The 19,055-nt window shown below is 47.5% G+C and overlaps 1 protein-coding gene across 1 annotated transcript in view; it reads right to left on the reverse strand.

Moving 5' to 3' along the window:
• Positions 1-14,487, reverse strand: part of LOC308461329 (solute carrier family 12 member 3-like) — a 31,903-nt gene extending 17,416 nt beyond the window's left edge. The window contains exons 1-7 of the mRNA XM_080978154.1: positions 14,360-14,487; positions 7,147-7,457; positions 6,139-6,240; positions 5,322-5,397; positions 2,791-2,886; positions 1,236-1,375; positions 248-358 (exon numbers count right to left, since the gene is read on the reverse strand). Coding sequence (XP_080834280.1) covers positions 248-358; positions 1,236-1,375; positions 2,791-2,886; positions 5,322-5,397; positions 6,139-6,240; positions 7,147-7,431 — 810 coding nt within the window. The 5' untranslated portion in view covers positions 7,432-7,457; positions 14,360-14,487. The remainder of the gene's footprint in view (positions 1-247; positions 359-1,235; positions 1,376-2,790; positions 2,887-5,321; positions 5,398-6,138; positions 6,241-7,146; positions 7,458-14,359) is intronic.
• Positions 14,488-19,055: the final 4,568 nt, after the last annotated feature.

A 19,055-nucleotide genomic window follows, 5' to 3' on the forward strand; every position in this document is an offset into this window, starting at 1 on the left:
CAAACTTTTTCTTCACCCAACTGGAAGCCAGCCCTATCTGCTCCTGATTCTCAGGGTCTCTTCTTGATTGACACCCTCTCTTCTCTTCTCCACGGCATGAGAATTCTTCTACTGCTCTTTCTAAAATCAAAGCTGATGCACACACCCAACCGCCACAGCCCCAGGACTCCTGGCTTCCTGAATCTTTGTGCTCTGTTTTAACTGCACCCCGTTACCCAAATCCAAACATGGTTTCCTTTCCAGTTACCTTGGCCTCCCATTCCATGCCAGCCAGGGCGATGCCCAGGAGGACAGTGATGGTGATCACACCCACGATGCGGATGTCATTTGTTGGGTCGCTCATCACCCCGTCGAACTCCTGTCAGAGGAGAGTGAAGGTGAGATAGGCCTCAAAGGCAGGTCTGACCTGCTCCCCTGGGTTGCCTTCTCCTCTTTGGGTCCTTGGTTCGTGTCCATCGCTGAGAGCACAGGGGAACAGAGCTGGCAGCTCAGGGGTTGAGTGGTGCCCTCTGCCACTGTGGAACCCAGGGGAGCATAAATGTGGCTCCCAGGCAGTCACACTGCCAGGCACTGATCAGGTGGGAGTTTCCTCACCCAGAACTACAATGACTGGCAGAAGCTCTCCAGGGTTTCAGGCAAGGGGCATTTCCTATCATACCTCAAAACTGAACCTGGGACCTTCTGCATGCGATGCCAGTGTTCTGCCACCAAGCTGCAGCCCTGCCCCCTCCCAAAGGCTCCTCTTCCCAGCATAAGTGTCTCCACTAGAATATTCTAATGAGCATGTGCAAATTGGGGGAGGAGACTGCTGCCATGTGACATCACTTTTCTTCCCCATTTTTGCCCCATCCAGGAAATAAACATCTATCTGAGTGTTAGAATACATCTGAAGGCAGCCCTGTACAGGGAGTTTTTTCAAAAAAATGTTTGAAGGTTTTTGTGTTTTGATATTATGTTGGAAGCCACCCAGAGTGCTGGGGCAATCCACTCAGATGGGCAGCCTATAAATTAAAAATAAATATTGTTTTTACTTTTGTTGTTGTTGTTGTTGTTGTTGTCTAAGAAGAGCCTATGCAGTGTTGCCAATTTGGCCAGAAAAAAACACACCACAACCAACACTAGAATAGTTCAACAGGGCCACCCGATAATTTCTGCAGGTCAAACTGTTGCTAAAGAAATGGATGTAGGGGCCAATACATGGGGCAGGATGGCATGGGAGCGCGTGCCACACGTACCACAAGGAGGTCCTTGACAGTTTCGGAGAAGCCCACCACATGCATGCCCACAGCAACAGCGTTGGCAAAGGAGAAGAGAAGGCCGATGGAGCCGCCGAGCTCTGGGCCCAAGCTGCGGGAGATGAGAAAGTAGGTACCCCCTGCGCCAAGAGACAATTCAGATGTTATTTACTCCTCAGGGCTGGCTCTGAAGATGTGCAGCTAGTGTCAAGCAGCTGATTGGTGCTGGGAACACACCTTCAAAGGGGCCGGCTATAACCACCGACCAGCCGATTGGCCACTACATGGAATCCCTTAGAAGCCCATTTAGAGCAGAGTTTCCCAAACTCGACTGTCCGGCTGTTTTTCCCTTCATCGTCCCTAGCTAGCAGGACCAGGCAGGGGTCAGGGATGATGGGAGTTGTAGTCCAAAAACAGCCGGAGACCCAAGTTTGGGAAAGCTTGATTCAGAGGAAGCGATTTGGATTCAAGCCAGTTTCTCTGAAGGAAGCATTTCCCCCAGCAAAGTTGTGTAGCTTAGTGTGGGCCCCATATTTTGAGAGACCCTAGGGGAAGATACCCACATTGGGGCTCCTTTCCTGGGTGGACCCCACCCTACCCCACCCTCGCCACTGTCAACACAGCACTCATTTGCTTCCCTCCAAGCCTGGGTTCAATGTGCATCTCTTCCTGGAAGGAAAGAGAAACGCACTTGGAAGCTGCTGAGCCTTCTCCTCACTCTTGGAAGCGTTCAGACATTCGGAGAGGTCAGGGGAACAGGCAGTAGGGCCGGCAGTGAGGCAGGTGTCTGCGAACGCTGACTCCTGACTCCAGCCTTGTTGCAGCTCTCTGTGGCAACACCACAGCAACCCACTTTCAGCATGTTCAAATATTGTTTCCACACACTTACCAATTATTGCTCATTCCACTTTTATCAATGGCCACATTTGCTCCATACACGTAAAGCTCCATTTTAAACAATTGTAGGTTTCCTCAAAGAATTCTGGGAGCTGTGGGCTGTTAAGGGTGCTGGCAGTCGTCAGGAGACCCTTATCCCCACCCCCTGAGCTACAGTTCCCAAGTTGCCGGTGAAGAGGGATTGACTGCTAAACCACTCTGGCAATTGTAGCTCTGTGAGGGGAATAGGGGGTCTTCTATTGACTCACAATATCCTTAACAAAGAATACTTTGGGGGAAGTCACGGCTGCTGAAAGGGGCCTCAAGGTGCTTTAAACCAGGGGTCAGCAAACTTTTTCAGCAGGGGGGGCGGTCCACTGTCCCTCAGACCTTGTGGGGGGCCGGACTATATTTTGAAAAAAATATATGAACGAATTCCTATGCCCCACAAATAACCCAGGGATGTATTTTAAATAAAAGGACACATTCTACTCATGTAAAAACACACTGATTCCCGGACCATCCATGGACCGGATTTAGAAGGCGATTGGGCCAGATTCGGTCCCCAGGCCTTAGTTTGGCTACTCCTGCTTTAAAGGTATGGCATGAATGTGGCCGTTGCCTAGCACAGGGGGGCAAAAGGACTGGCTTCCATTTGGTGAAGAGGAAGACGGCTTACCTGCTTTGACCTTGCCGTTGGTGGAGATGGCTGAGATGGAGAGCCCCGTGATGCTGGTCACCACAGAAGACATTAGAATGATCAGCCAGGTTAACCCTGGGGAGGGGGAGGAAAAGAGGTAACTGAGTGAGTTAGCAATCCTGTCAGCATCACCAACAGACCTCACCAACACCCACTTTATGAACCTAATGGTTCAGGCCAGTGGTTTTCAACCAGTGTGCCGTGGCACCCTGGGGTGCCTTGACTGATGGTCAAGGGTGCTGCAGGCAACACTGGCCTCTGTCCCTCTTTCCTTCCCTCCCTCCCTTGATGCCTTCTCACATCTCTGCCTCCCAAAGGCTTGCACGGCTGTTCGTTGCAGCTGTCCTGGCTACAAAGCTCCCCAGGAGAATTGTGCCTCTGGGGCTGGTCAGGGAGGAGGCACCTCTCTTTGGGGCAGGGGGTGGGGGGCAGCTCAGAGGACTCCCAAGGAGAGGGGAGGCTGAGTGAACACACTCCACAAGGGAGGGTGTTCAAAAAAGGGTGAGAGGCTGCCAGCTCTGCAGGCAAGGGGTGACACAACTGGGCTCCTGAGCCCCACAGGGGTGTGGTAGAAAGAAGGCAGTTGGTCAAGGGAGCCTCAAAAACGTTGAAAACCTGCTAGGCACCCCCCAAAAAAGCCCCACAGGCAGTGGGGTGTCAAGGGGACCAGCCAGGCATGAAGAGGCTCGCCACGGTCGCCGGAGCCCCACCGCTGCATCAGCAGCGAGTGGGGGGTGGGGGGTGACAGTGGCCTGAGCCTGCCCATCGCTCCAGCGCAGCTCAGAAACCTGAAACCACGAATTGCCACCTGAAGCAGCAGACTTTCAAGGGAAAAAAGGTATTGTCGACAACAATGGACTTTTCAAAATAAAAAGAACTGGATTTAATATAGATTTGGCAAAGACGGAATCTAAAAAGGAAGTCAACTCCTGTCTTTTGAAGGGAAGATTTTGCAGTACAGTGGTACCTCGGGTTAAGTACTTAATTCGTTCCAGAGGTCCGTTCTTAACCTGAAACTGTTCTTAACCTGAAGCACCACTTTAGCTAATGGGGCCTTTCTGCTGCCGCACCGCCAGAGCACGATTTCTGTTCTCATCCTGAAGCAAAGTTCTTAACCCAAGGTACTATTTCTGGGTTAGCAGAGTCTGTAACCTGAAGCTTATGTAACCCCAGGTACCACTGTAAACGACTTGTGAATGGGAAAAAAACTTTGGAGACACATCAGTCTTTAGATACTTTTTAAACTGCACTTTGTTACTTTGTTACTTTGTTACTTAATAACACTATATATTTTTGATACAAGAAGAAAATGTTGCTCTTTGATTTCTTAAAAGGAAGATACAGGAAGTGATTGGAGTACTCTCAGTTTTTATGAATGGAGATGCAGATTTTATGAATGAAAGTACTGAAAGGCTTGGGAAAATTGCAATTATAAAATAAATAAATCTAAAAAGGACTCTGGATCTTGCCACGTCCTACTTAATTCGTTCTGGAGGTCCGTTCTTAACCTGAAGCACCACTTTAGCTAATGGGGCCTCCCGCTGCCGCTGCGCTGCGCTGCTGGAGCACGATTTCTGTTCTCATCTTGAAGCAAAGTTCTTAACCTGAGGTACTATTTCCAGGTTAGCGGAGTCTGTAACCTGAAGCATATGTAACCCAAGGTACCACTGTAGTCCTGTTGATATTAATGAGCCTAAAAAGCCCAATGTGCACTATATATTAAAAACTGTGTCATGCCACTTTAATCAGCCACGGCTTCCCCCAAAGTGTACAGGGAATTATGGTTTATTAAGGGTACTAATAGTTGTGAGGAGACTCCCAGTTCCTTGCACAGAGCGACAATTCCAAGTGGTTTAACAGTCTGTCTTCACAGAGAAGTGTGGAAATATAGCTCTGGGAAGCTATGAATGTTTAAAGGTAAGCTACTGCTTTAGATGTATAGAGCAGATGGGGGCCTTAGTTATGTTAATTAACTTCCATAGGTCTACTCTGAGTAACACTGGTTACAACTCAAGATTTCACACAAATATTTGAAAATGGTTTCATTAAAAAAAAAATCAGATTCTAAATAGTTGAAACCCACTTTCATTAATTACTGACGGTTATCCTGGTTGACAGAACAACCTGACAACCTCAACACATTTATATCTCTTATTTCACATATGGTAGCTCAGCTGGTAGAGCACGAGACTCTTAATATAAGGGACATGAGTTCGAGTCCCATTTTGGGCAAAAGATTCCTGCATCGAGGAGGGTTGGGCTAGATGACCTCTCATAGTCCCCAACAACTCTACAATTCTATGGTTCTTCCCTCTTCTCTCACCCCCCCACCTTATGCATACATGATGTAAATGTATTTTCAAACATGTACAGGTGTCCACATCAGGATTCAAGGATCAAGCACAAAAGCATTGTGCGAAACAGTTCACACACCACAAAAACACACCACAAAAAGAGGACAGCCTCTTTTCCTTTTAGTCGCAGCTGTCCGTGGGTAAAAAGACTCTCACCTATCCCGGCTTGTGCAGTTATCCATGGCAAACGAAGGTAAAGAATCACACCCCAAATGTTCAGCATGCACCGGATCTTCGGAAATAGAAGAAGAAGAAAAAAGCTGAGAATCTAATAGCACACCAACACTAGAGATGGAGGAGAAACTCGATTCAGTATGTATGTGAGCAAGTTCTCAGCTTCTGGAACAAGATGCGAACTGACACACCACTACTGTATCTTTCAAAATTCGCACTCATCCGAATTTTGCTATGCAGTTCTCCAGCCCAACGGTGTTTGCATAACTGGGTGTAAAGTGTACATTAAAAGTGAAGACGTTGGTGACAATAACATGCAAAAGTGGATTTATATTGGGGAAAATTGCTTGCGTACATTAGTCCAAACTGCACATCTAAAGGGGTTGGTTAGGACATTCACACTAAAATGCTGGTGAATTTTCATGCAGGGTTTAAAAAAAAAAATTACAAGTTGCTGCAAAATGTGGAGAACTGAATTTAAGATTTGAAAAGTTAGAAACTGAGAGTTTTGGTGCCTCCTGATGTTCTGGACTACAATTTCCATAAGCACCAGCAGCCAGCACTGCTGCCCTGGCTGAGTCAGAGGTGAGCAGTAATCCCAAAACATCTGAACAGCAAAGGTTGAATCTATGTTGTATGTCTTATTGGTTGCCTTTTATGTATATATAATTCAGGACCAATTCATTGACTGTTGCTGCTTCGCTTGCATCTTCCCAACATTATTTTATACTCCTGGGACTAGATGGCACCCTTCTCCTTTCCCTGCAATCCCATTAATCCACTCATTTTTTGACTTTACCATGACGCCGGTCACCCAGCCAAAGCGGACTGGTTCCGCTTCCGGTTCATCGGCTTCCACATCTTTCTCCTCTGCCTCCGTGGCACTGGGATCTCCTTTTGTCTGTGAAAAACAACAATGCAAGGGAATGGGATGAGGGAGTTAACAAGCACACATTGAAATTTAGGGACAGAATAAAACATCCCAAGTTTGGGAGGATGCCAGCGTTCTGTTAGTTTTGCATTCGCTTCTTGTGAAGTCTTGCTTGGCGCAATGGACAGAAGGAAAAGAGGAGAACTTGGGTGGGTCAGGAGGGTGATATTTTAATTGCCCAAGTAGTCTTCTCCAAGTGGGAAGGCCCATCCCGTTGAGTTACACCAAGGGTGAGGAACCTCTGGCGTCACAGCCAGCTCAAAACATTTTGGCACCTGAGGTGGACCGCAAAATGGCACACAGCCATGCTTTGCCAGAGAAGAAGGGGTGAGTGAAGCTCTACACCAGCAACACGGGTGGAATAAAGATCTACATGGGGACCAAGGGTGGGAAGAGACCAGCAGGGCCTCCATTTTGCCAACAGGCCGCTGTAGAGGTGGCTATGGGGAAGGCTGCTGAGGAGGATAGAGATCTGGCCTCCAAGATTGTGCTGGGCCTGCTTCTGCCACTGCGGCAGCAGCAGTGGGCAATGCATCTCTTGGAGGCCGGATCTCCTGTCCTGTGGATCCTGCTACCCAAGGTGGTTGCCTCACCTTGCCTCATGAGTGGGCCGGCCCTGTGTGGCTCTCCAGAAGCTGATGGACTCCAACTCCCATCAGCCCCAGACAGCTTGGCCAATGGCCAGGGATGATGGGAATTGTAGTCCAGAAAAATCTGCAGGGCCACAGGTTCCCCTCGTCCATTTAACATGCAGCAAAAGGTCCTTCCTTGCCAGCTGTTTTCAAAAGTGTGCTGTTGTACCCAGTGATGTACATTTTCTGGAAAACTTTGGCAGACGCCACCTTTGGCGGAAAAGTGCCCTCTAGCAGGTCTCACCAGATCTGCGTTTCTGAGCATGTCCAGCGACGGACGGACCTTCCGCCGCCCAGGAGGTGCTGAAAGGGCGTAGAATTCATAGCGAGGGCAGGCATCAATTGTGGTCTCGTAATCCGGAGGGTCTGAAAGAGATCCGTTTTCCTCCATCTGCGAAGGTGGTGGGAGCTCCGCCGGGCATTTGGGGGCACTCTTGGCTTGGTCCGAGGGGGGTCCATTCTGCTGCTTGCGGATCTTAAACCGCCCCAGGGAAAAGATGGTCTTATATGATGAGTCCTCCTCCTCCATCGTCTAAGCGGTGTCGTTTTTTTCAGCTGTCAGACGAGAAGCACGGGGAAGAAGCAGCAGAGATGACAGTGTTAAAAGATGGCACTTAATTGCATGCCTCAAACCATTCTTGGGCTCTGAAACATTCTTTTTCATTCACAGGATTCAGCCCAACAATATATGAATTCGCAATAAAGACATGAGTGTCCCTAAGGATATACAGAGTGCAAAAAACACACCCATCTAAACCAGACATCTAAATATGAGAAAGGGACTTGGGGGACACAAGATTTGGTGGCAGGGTGTTTATTGCACTGTGATTTTGCACCTGAGGAATCAGCTGGACACGACAACCTGTACGAATGAATAAAGCGAAGGCAAATACATGTGCAATTTTGGTCCTCCTGCTCTTGGAGTGTGAGTGCTATGCAGGATAACGAAGACTCTGACCCCTTGGCTGCTTAAAATGCAACTCAGCAGTCTCTCTCTCTCCCTTGATTCTCACACACACACCGGCTGGAGGAGATGAAGAAAGGAAAGGTGTTAAGACAGGGTAAATGGTTACATGGGGAGCGGAGAGGGAAACCGCACAGGAGAGATGGACAGACAGAGATGCAAGGACAGGTATGTACATGTCACCGCTCCTTTTTTTACCTGCTCCTCCGATGTGTCTCTCCACTCAGCCAGCCTTTGGCAACTTATCTCTCTTCAGACAGCAGGTTCAACTCCTGTCCCCCTTTGCCTTATAAAGGTCCCAGATAATGCCAGGCCTAGCTTTCCCAAAACTGGACCCAACAGCTCCTGGCTGCCCTGATCCCTCCCATATATCCACCCCTTCTCCAAACAGACAAACTTTCCGAGTGCACAGCAGTGCGGTGGGGGTTGGGGGTTGGAGAGGGAGATGATTGAAGGCACATCCTGTCCACTCCTTACACATCGACGCATAACTTAAAAATCCTATTTGCACTGCCTTATCTGCTGCCCCTACAACGTTCTTTCCACTGGGGCCGGTTTGCACAGGGCAATGGAAACTTGAAAAAAGACAATGGGTGACGGGGAGACTGGAGCCACAGGGATCAGCCTGGCTGGGCGCACGCCGGGCCCATGCGCCAAGGGACCCGGCCATTGAGGTCGAGAACACACGTGTCCCAGGTGAGGCGATCAATGTGGCAGGCAGGTTTAATTGGGGCTGCTCAGGGCTGGGGGGGTTTCTGTTCCATGCTGCGACTGAGCTGCCTGGGTCATGGGTCGCTGACACAACGACGCAGTCGTTTTCAAATTGCATTCTGGGGAAGCCACAAAACGAGCAAGGGGTTACTCCATTAGGAGATCCATCAGGGCAGACAAACTTTTGCAAAAGGCAGCTTTCTCGGCACCCCAGCTGACCTGAGCTGACCTTACAATGCACTGCCACAAAACAGTCCTGGGTGCCATGATCTGGGAGCTACTTCCTTCTTTGCTGAAACCCTGAGGTCCACCAACCAGTTGCAAAATAGTGTTGAGAGAAGCCGGGGGGGGGGCAATAGCCAGGTGCAAAATGGCGGCCCATGGGGGGGGGACCAATTACCTCCTGCACCCCATGAGCCACACATACTGGGATGACTCATATGTACAAGTGCAAAGGTGCTATATGTCTGGATTTAATTAGAAGGATTTCTGTACAGTGGTACCTCAGGTTACAGACGCTTCAGGTTACAGACTCCGCTAACCCAGAAATAGTACCTCGGGTTAAGAACTTTTACCTCAGGATGAGAACAGAAATCAGGTGGCAGCAGCGGGAGGCCCCATTAGCTAAAGTGGTACCTCAGCTTAAGAACAGTTTCAGGTTAAGAACGGACCTCCAGAGCGAATTAAGTTCTTAACCCGAGGTACCACTGTACTGATTCATATATATATATATATATATATATATATATATATATATATATAAAAAAAACTCTAAGCAGTATATAATAATGCATCGCTGGCGGTTGGCATAGATAACCCTCCCAACTCTACATTTCTATGATTCTATGAACATAAAAGCAGTAAAGCTGAGAGACTATTTTTTTTAAAAAAACAAGCAATAAAAACAGTATTATAAAGACAGGGATTCAGTGGTAAGAGGGTCCAATCTTATGCCGCAGGCAAAAAGGATACTGTACAACAAGATACCTGAAGCAATTGCTGCATAAATGCTTCATGTATGACTGGCTACCTGCCAGCAACAGGAGAGATTTTTATTGCTGCCTCTGCAAACCTTATCTAGGGTGCACCATCAGTTCACACAGGGCGACAGCGGGGCCTAGCCGGCCTAGCCAACCCTGTGTGAGAACTCATTGTGTACCCAAAATATTTCGCATGGATTTCACCAAGGCACACAAACACACAAAGAGAGAGAGAAACAACAACAACAACAACAACAACAACAGTCTGGCCTCCTCCGCATGCCTTTAACAGCAGTTTGGTATGGAAAAATAATCAAGTGAGGCTTTCCATGGAGATCATCTGCAGAGGAAGCTATTTTGTTAAGAAAGCAGAGCAGGGGGATAGTGAATATTATTATTATTATTATTATTATTATTATTATTATCATTATCATCATCATCATCATCATTATTATTAACTCTGGGGTGGGGTGGGGTGGAGCTAAAAGCACCATGTCACACTGTAAGTCAAAAGAGCAAAAACTAACCTCAGCAGGTGACTTGATATTTTTCATTTAAAGGTGTTTAAAGTAATAAGCTTGTTTGTTTGCTTGCTTGTTTTATACCCTGCCTGCCCTTCTCAAAGAAGCCCAAGGTGGCAAACAAGTGATAAAGTGATAAAACAATGAAATGTATTAAAAGCAACTTATAAAGGGCTTCTCGAAAGAGGAAGGTCTTCAACAGGCTCCAAACCCCGCCCCCCCCCAAAAAACAGAATTTTAACGAAATGTGCCCAAGCACCTGTCAATAAACCCAGCTTCTTTGCACTTATTGCCCAGAACCCTAGGGAGGGCAGGAACAGTCATACTGAGCAGTTGAGAATAATGTAATCCCCATTTCCCTCCATATATCCCTGTAAGTAAGCTGGGCTATAGCCTAATTCTATCTGTATCTGTATCTGTAATCTATCTAGCTATCTATCCATCTAGCTACCAAGCTACCTAGCTATCTAGTAGTGTTAAAATGTAGATTAGGAGCCTGAAATTACTTCTGGAAGGGGCCCAATTCCTGCAGTGATCTAGTTATCTTCTCCAATATTTGTGTGGGGTAAAGAATGTGGCCAGGGGCATCATCTGGGGAGGCAGGGGAGCCAATGCCCCCCAAATTTTAAAGGAGGGGTGCCGCACGAAGTGCACTCATAGGGGCAAGCCAGCATACTTGGTTGTCTCCATATTCTTTTCAGGGTTAGGGGGACAGCTGGGGAAGTTCTTAGAGGTGGGCCTCCCGCCAATGTCTGCCACTATCACCCCTGCCCATTGGCTTATCCTCTCCTCCGAAGCTCAATCCACACCAGTGCCCCAAAGAAATGTTTGGAGCTCAGTGGTTCCCACGCAAGAGGTCCTAGGTTCAATTCCTGGCATCCCCAGAAAGGTCTGGGAATGTCCCCTGAAACCAAGCACACATGGCATTAGCCGTAATCTATACCTGCCCTGTAGTTTATTGAGAGATAAATTGCTGCTGGACATGTTTCTCCTTGAATCAGCGTCTACCTGATTGGAAAACTTAAGCCAGGCTCATTTAGCAGTTAAGCTGAGGGAGGCACATTCAAGGCAGTCTTTGCATGTGTGCAGAGGATCGCTTCATGAACAGGAGTTGGTGGGGTGGGTTGCAGGCAAATATGACTTGTGGGGGGGGGGGGGAGGACGACACATGACCTGGCCATATTTTTCAGCCTCTACTGTGTACATACCAGGCCAGTTGAAAGCAATAGGATTCTCTTTTCAGCAAAACAAGGCAACTCATTAATCTGAGGGCATTCTCCAGAAGTTATTAATACGTAAAGGATTTGTTTTAGCTCTTGTTTGTATGTTTAAATGAGAACAACAACAACAACAAAACCCCTAGAGAGCTCATGTTTTATGTCTCTGTAGACATGTTTTCACCCACACTGTTTGCAATGGCCTGCGGCGACAAGCAATGCGTATTTACCCGTTGAAATAAAATAATATGCGTGCCCTTTTTGGCCTCAAAACTCTTGCTGCTGTTGTGTATCGTAGGCAGGCAGCCAGCCGTCCGACGTGGTCATTTGTTAAGGGCTGGTCCTTGGGATTCTCTCCTATAAAGTTATACAAGGCAGACGGTGGTGTCAGAAAATAGTTTTTATGAGTTGCTCAGCTCTATTATTTGAGCAGCTCTCGGATGCCTGCAAAGGTCACAGGTGGTTCCATGTGCCTTGCCTCTCTTTCTTGGCATAGGTCTGCCAGTCACCTTATTTTTTGGCAATGCTCCTATAGCATTTGTGTTAGAAAACCAACAGGTGAAGCACCCCACTCCTTTGGAGGGGATGGTGTCAAAGGAGCCCTCCTGATGGAAGCAGTCAGGGATGATGGGATTTGTAGTCCACCAACAATCCTTCTCATATCTAGGTTAAAAGAGTTTAGCGGTGAAGCTCATTAGCTGACCTCAGCCCAGCCACTAGCTCTCTGTCTTGGCCTAGCCTACCTCACAGGGTTATTGTGGAAATAACATGAGGCCGATGGAAGACAACAGCCCACTACCTTGAGCTCATTGGAGGAAGGGCAGTATAAGCATGTCACACATAATAAACGGATTGCTCTGTTAAAACTCAATCCATACTCCTTTAATCGAGTGACAGCCCATTCGGGTGGCCTTGCCTATGGACTGTATTTTAGGTTTTCCACACTCTCAGGGGAGCTACGTTTTCTAACTTGGCACCAGTTTGGTGGAGGCATGCCTCCCTTTTTTTACATTTGGACTTCATAATGGAACAATTATCAGCTTTGCAGGGCATGGAGGGGGATGGGATTATCCTCCGCTTACCTCTGCAGAACGAATTCCTGGTTAAAGGCAGAAGTTGGCAACACAGCATAAAGCCAAACGTTACATAATATGCAAAGCGGCAATTAGATGACTCTCGTTTTGGAAGATGTACTAGGGGAGATAGTGATGTAATTAAAAGCAGCACTTACACACATAACTACTACCTTACTGAGCGGCATGTTTATTTCTTATCACTCATGTGCTTGCTCCGCTGGGCTGCTTTGAGAGGAAGGGCTGAGTACAGATATAAAAGATCAATGAACAATAAAACAATTTTTTTAAAAAAATAAAAATCTCCAGGCTCTGAAAAAAAATATTAAGGCACAGATGACCAATTATTTTCTCGCCAATTGGCAGCTTCACACAGCAGCAGTGATGCAGGCTGGGATTTGTGTGTGTGGTTCTTTATATTTCTGCAGAGAATTTTACGTTTCGTAAGTTCATTAGTAGTAACAAATGGGTGCCCAATACAAATGCAAAAAAGAGCTTTAGCCAATGCTAGTCCTACTCTGAGTAGGCCCATGGAAGTTAATGGAAATGGCTCTCTATGACTGACATGAATAACTTAGGTTCCTTAGTTTCAGTGGGTCTACTCTATAGCCCAATATTAGAGAATCATAGCAGTCTCAAAGCTTTTAGCTTTGTTTACTCCATTTGAGGAGAATAACATGCTTAGTTGGATCAGCGTTTCATTGGTCTTCAGTGGGTGGGCTGTGGACCCACTATTTCAGGCAAAACTGAGATGGGTTGCTGTAACAGCAGCACTACCACTGAACAAATCTATGGTCTAAAAGAAAGAAAGACAAGAAATGGGTAAAAATATATATGCATGTTTGGGTTAAGTGGGTCTGAAAAGGTTGAAGACAGCTGCTCTAGAGCACCAGAAATTATTCCGAAGTAAATCTCCCTATGTAAGTCCCCTTAATTACCTAGCCACAGGTCAACAATCCAAAAGAAGGGGAAATGATAATGGTTCTGGAAGTATTGCAGGTGCGCAACAGGGAACGGGAACATGTGGGCCTCTAGATTTGATGGACTGCACACATATCCCTCTCATCCCTGACCATCAGCTATGCTGGCTGGGACTGGTGGGAGTTGGACATTCAGAGAAGGAGTTGGAATTCAACAACATATGGAGGGCCACAGATTCCCCACCTCTGGTACACACAGGAAGAACAGAACACATGACTCACGCCAAGGGACACACACAGTCAATGCTCCCAGGACTTCAGCGAAGGGTGACCAGATGTGCGCACGCACGCACACAAGCAATGCAGCTGCACCTTTAATAGTTGTGTAAAAGAGGGAATTTCAGCAGGTGAAGCTTTCACAACAACCTACACCTGCTTAGGGAGGGGGTAGCTCACATTCAGCTCACATTTAAAAACGAACCTACCTATTTCTGAAGCAATGGAAGAAAAGAAAACTATTGGTAGCTGTTCCGATTCAGCAGGTTTTCCCTGCAAAAATTTGGACGAGCCGTATATTTTGAAAGGTGCAATTCTCTGAATTTTGCAACGCAGTTCTCCAACCAAGTAAATGTGTACGATATGTCAGGGTAAAAAGTGTGCCTCAAAAGGCATGCATTAGGTGAAAATGACCTTTAAAAATGTGTTATATATGGGGACATTGGTTTGCAGGTGTGTGTATATTAGATTAAACGGCATGCAATAGTGTCTGTTAGGAGAAATTCACGCTAAAATGACTTTGTTGTTGTTGTTTGTTAAGCAAACTTATGTGGTGAACTGAAGACTGGAAAAATGAGAAACTGAAAGAAACCAAAATGGACAGCTTTGCCCATCCCTATGCGACCTGCTGAAATCCCCTCTATTAAAGGGGCACCTGCCCTGCGGGTTTCTCTTTTCCATCGGGCCATGTTGCCTCAGGATTGCCATGTATTCTTTGTCAGGTGCCTGCATGACAGGAATACATTCAGCACAGGAATGCAATGGCATGGGAACGAAGAAATAAATAAGGCTCACCTGTTAAATTCCTGCCTGTTGCACAGCATTGAAGTCGAACTCTCAAAGCACTCTTGTAGGTAGAACTGCATCAGTTGCAGGTGGGCGAAAAAAGTGGCACCTGGAGAGCTTTTCTCCACAGCTGCAAGGCACAGGGACAGGCCTCAGTGACACACCAACCGGGAGGTCAACCCCAAATCCACTCTTCTACTCACTCAAAAGACACCGCACAGACCACACATTTGATGGCGGTTCACCTCCCTGCAGCGTGGCATGCCAACTCGCAAGTGCAAAGAGGAACGCACTCCCGATTGATGTGATTCACATCTGATAAACCCACGGGATGAGGCCTAATCCTTGGGGCAGAATCCATGTCCCCGCCCCCTTGCCATGCTCTTGCACACATGCAGCATGTACAAGCCCACGCACCAGCACCGAAACTCCCGCCCCGCCAGAGGCTCTCCTCTTACAACACCCCTTCGGGTTGTCTAGGCCTGAGGAAGCTTGCAGAAGGCTCAGAGCTTTTGGGCAGGCCGCGTAGGAAGCAACCTGTAAACTGAGTGACTCCACACACCCTGGAGGCGGAAAGCATGTTACCGGCACTTGCTTTGTGGTAATAACCACACGCATATATATATTTTGATGAAATAATGAGTATCACACTCTCCCTGGCACCCCTTCGGCTGAAACTGGTTAGGTGCAAAAGGCGAAATCTCTGCCTTAGAGGGTTGTTGAGTGTTGAGGAAGCTGTAAAAACATTTCTCTGTGAGGGCAACTAAAGCAAAAGGGGAGCTCCCCGAGAGTATACAGTGGTACCTTGGGTTAAGTACTTAATTCGTTCCGGAGGTCTGTTCTTAACCTGAAACTGTTCTTAACCTGAAGCACCACTTTAGCTAATGGGGCCTCCTGCTGCCGCCGCGCCGCCGGAGCACGATTTCTGTTCTCATCCTGAAGCAAAGTTCTTAACCCAAGGTAATATTTCTGGGTTAGCGGAGTCTGTAACCTGAAGTGTATGTAAGCTGAAGCATCTGTAACCCGAGGTACCACTGTATATATAAACAAAGGTCACAGAAAACTTTCCCCTCCCCAAAGGCTGCTGGATCAGGCCAATGGCCCATCTAGTCCAGCATCCTTTTTTCACAGTGGCCAAACAGAGGCTCATGGGAAACCTGCAAGCAGGATTTGAACACAAGAGCCCTCTCCCCTCCTGTGGTTTCCAGCAACTGGTATTCAGAAGCTTTGGTGCCTCCAGCTGTGGCAAAAGAGCACAGCCGTGGCTAATAGCCATCAATAGCCCTCTCCTCTGTGAGTTTGTCTAATCATCTTTCAAAGACCAATGCAATTGGTGATTAATTCACCTGTAAAATGGAGATGAAAGAGAACCATTGGCTGCGTGACAACAATAAGAATTTCCCCAAACGCTTCAAACTGTTCAGATGAGATCTGGATTGCATCCTATTTTGTACTTCCATAAACAAAACCAAAAGGAGAATTCCTCTCGGAGTCCAGGGCAGAACATTCAATATTTGGCAGAGGCACCCTCAGATTTAGGGGAGCTCCTATGTAAGACGTCTTCATTAGGGCTTCCTCCCTTCCTTGTGGCGGACCCCGATCGTGCTACTACACCCAATTTATGCCACTGGTCCAGAATAAGAGAAGATGTGGGGGCTGCTGTTTCGTCCCCTCTCAGGGTGGACACAGGAAACAGGCCTTGTACTGAGTCAGGGCATTGGTCCATGTAGCTCAGCATTGCCTACACTGATTGGCAGCAGCTCTCCAGGGTTTTTCAGACAGGCAATGTTCCCAGCCATGTCATGAGATGCCAGGGATTGAACCAGTGACCTTCTACATCAAGAATGGGCAGGTGCAGGAGCCATATACCATTTTACCCCCCTCTGGCCTCTCTGTCTAGCCCTCAGAAGTCTCCCCAGACCTCATATCCTGAGTAGTTTCACCTAGCTGGAATGTGTCCTTAAACTGTTGCAGATCTGTGTAGAAATTTAGGACCAGTTTGCCAGCGAGATTGCCTTACCACCACACATATCCTCTCTCGACTGCTTCGGTTGATGGAATTGGCACTCCTTCGGGTTCCACATTTGTAAGGCCTCTGTTGTTAAGTGTGGCAGGCAGGATAGGCTGAGGTCACCCAGTGAGCTTCGGGGCTGTGTTGGCATTTGAATTTAATTATATAATAATAATTTATTATTTATACCTCGCCCATCTGGCTGGGTTTTCCCAGCCACTCTGGGCGGCTTCCAACAAAAGATTAAAAATACATTAAAACATCAGACCACATTTGAACTGTGGTCTTCCAGGTCCCCATATCCAGCACTCTAAGCCCTGCACCACACTGGCTCCTCACAGCACGGCCAGCGGTCAGGGATGATGGGAACTGTAGTCCAACAACATCTTGAGGGGAGCACAATAGTTGCCTGCAAAACAGGGACCCACAATTTATGGGTCAGCAAACTAAGGCCCGCGGGCTGGATTAGGCCCAATTGCCTTCTAGATCTGGCCCGGGAATCCAGGCAGCCGACATAGCGTGCGCAATGGTTTTTGTGATTCAGGCTTGAGGGTCAAAAGTGAGGCGGGCAGCTGCTCGAGACAAGCCCCTTCTCCATCTGTCGTGCACAGCAATCTTTTCTTCTGGGGTGGGGAAGAGGGAAAAGGAGCCACAGTTCGGATTTCCACCATGGAGCTGCCAGTGACTGACCTCAAGAAGGGCAGTTGCGGCAGCAGGGGCTTAGAGTCGCCTCAGGAGCAACACCTGCCGGTATCTGTGGCAGCAGTGCTCCCCGCCAGAGGAAGTGGGGAGCGCCTGGGTGGCTGCACTCCAAAACTGTTCTGCGCTCTGCTGGGGAGGCCGTTTGTTAGCTACACGGTGCGAGCCATGGAAAGGTAAATAGCCGCTGCTGCCTCGTCTTCCCTCACGCAGGGAAAAGAACATTTTTGCTTGAGCAGTACCGGTCTGACTTAGCATGGCCAACGGCTTTTCCCTTCACCCACACATGTGCACACACTCTCCAGGGCTGACAGGAATGGCGCACTTACCTCAGCCCCCCCACCCCGCCTTACAAGAGAAACAATAACTGTCAACATGCAAAACGCAAAGGAAGCAGCGTGGGTGTATGAGGGAACACTGCCCCCCCCCCCCAAATCACATTTGGACAACCTTGGGGTTGGTCCCAATAAGGGTTTTTTGCCAAAAATGCGGGTCATAATCATGGCAACATATAGTCTGGCCCCCCCACAAGGTCTGAAGGACAGTGGACCGGCCCCCTGCTGAAAAAGTTTGCTGACCCCTGGTTTAATTCTTCGTTGGATGTCAGAGAGTTTAAAACCCACAGTGCTGTTTCAGGAGGCAGTATAGCCAACAATAAAAGGCTACATACATTTAAGGAACCCCCAAGAATCCTGGGAATTGTAGTTTACCCCTGGCAGAGCTATCCCTTCACCCTTAGCAACCCACAGGCTTCTTTCTGGGAAGCCCTGTTCATGTATGCAGGGGAAATGCTGAAAGCAAGTGTTCCAGAACAAAAGTGCTGAAACCTCACATATATTCTACTCCTTCTGTGCTCCGAGAAAACTGCATCAAATGTGCATGTTAATGGGTAAACAGTTCTGCCCTGAGAAAGCTTTCAGGCTATGCCACAGAGCAGGTCTAAACCTGACAATGCCCACCTCCTCCTTAGAAACGCCACTTTCCCCCTCTGCCCCACATTTTGTGTGTGTGTGTGTGTGGTAATGAGTCACCGGAATGTTGAAGGAGCCGAGTTTTAATTCTGACCCACGTGGCTGTAGCATTGGGGAGAATAAAACGAGGCCATCTGCAAAGAACAAACTGTCCCGCGGCCCGTCTGCAGTGCAATGTTTTAAGAAATGCTGATGGACTTGTCCCTTCGCTGGTGTGCCAGCTGTGTGTCGCAAGGAAGTATTGGGCAAGGTATTGTAAGGGACATCCAAATTATTTTGGAACGCAGATGATGTCCTCAACCCAAATTGTTTTCATTAACATACTTGGGAGATGCTGTTCCAAAAGATAAAAGAGAAACCATTATTGCGTATGGTTTGTAGCAACAAGGATACTTCACGCCAAGTACTGGAGGGGTGGGAGGAGAAACAAAGGGCACCCTCAATTATGAGAGGGGTATATGAAGTATATGGGAGTCTGTAACTTCAAGCAGGATACTTTGGGATAATGTAAGAAGGAAAAGAATGAGCCCTGTTTAATAATAATAATAATAATAATAATAATAATAATAATGCCCCGCCCATCTGGCTGAGTTTCTGGGCACCTTCCAGTACAAATAAAAACATAATGTCAAACATTAAAAACTTCCCAATGTGGGGCTGCCTTCAGATGTCTTCTAAAAGTTTTGTAGTTCTTTACCTCCTTAAAATATATTGGAGATGACTGCTAGTGCTAACCCTTTTCCAGTTTTGTAAAGCCTGTAATTCACCAGAACTTACACTGGTTCCTGTTTTTATTTTGCACTGATATGTGTTTTACCCCAGACAATTCCCCCCCCCCTTTACTAATTTTATCAGAAGTATACACTTACACCTACAACCACGTGTGTGTGTGTGTGTGTGTGTGTGTGTACACGCGCACATAAAAACGTAAGAACTTAAGAAGAGCCTGCAGGATCAGGCCAATGGCCCATCTAGCCCAGCATCCTGTTCTCAGTGCAGCTAGCCAGATGCAGAGGGCAACTGC

The sequence above is a fragment of the Podarcis pityusensis genome (genome assembly GCF_964106645.2).
Source record: "Podarcis pityusensis genome assembly, chromosome: 13".
In the NCBI taxonomy this organism is placed as follows: Eukaryota; Metazoa; Chordata; class Lepidosauria; order Squamata; family Lacertidae; genus Podarcis; species Podarcis pityusensis.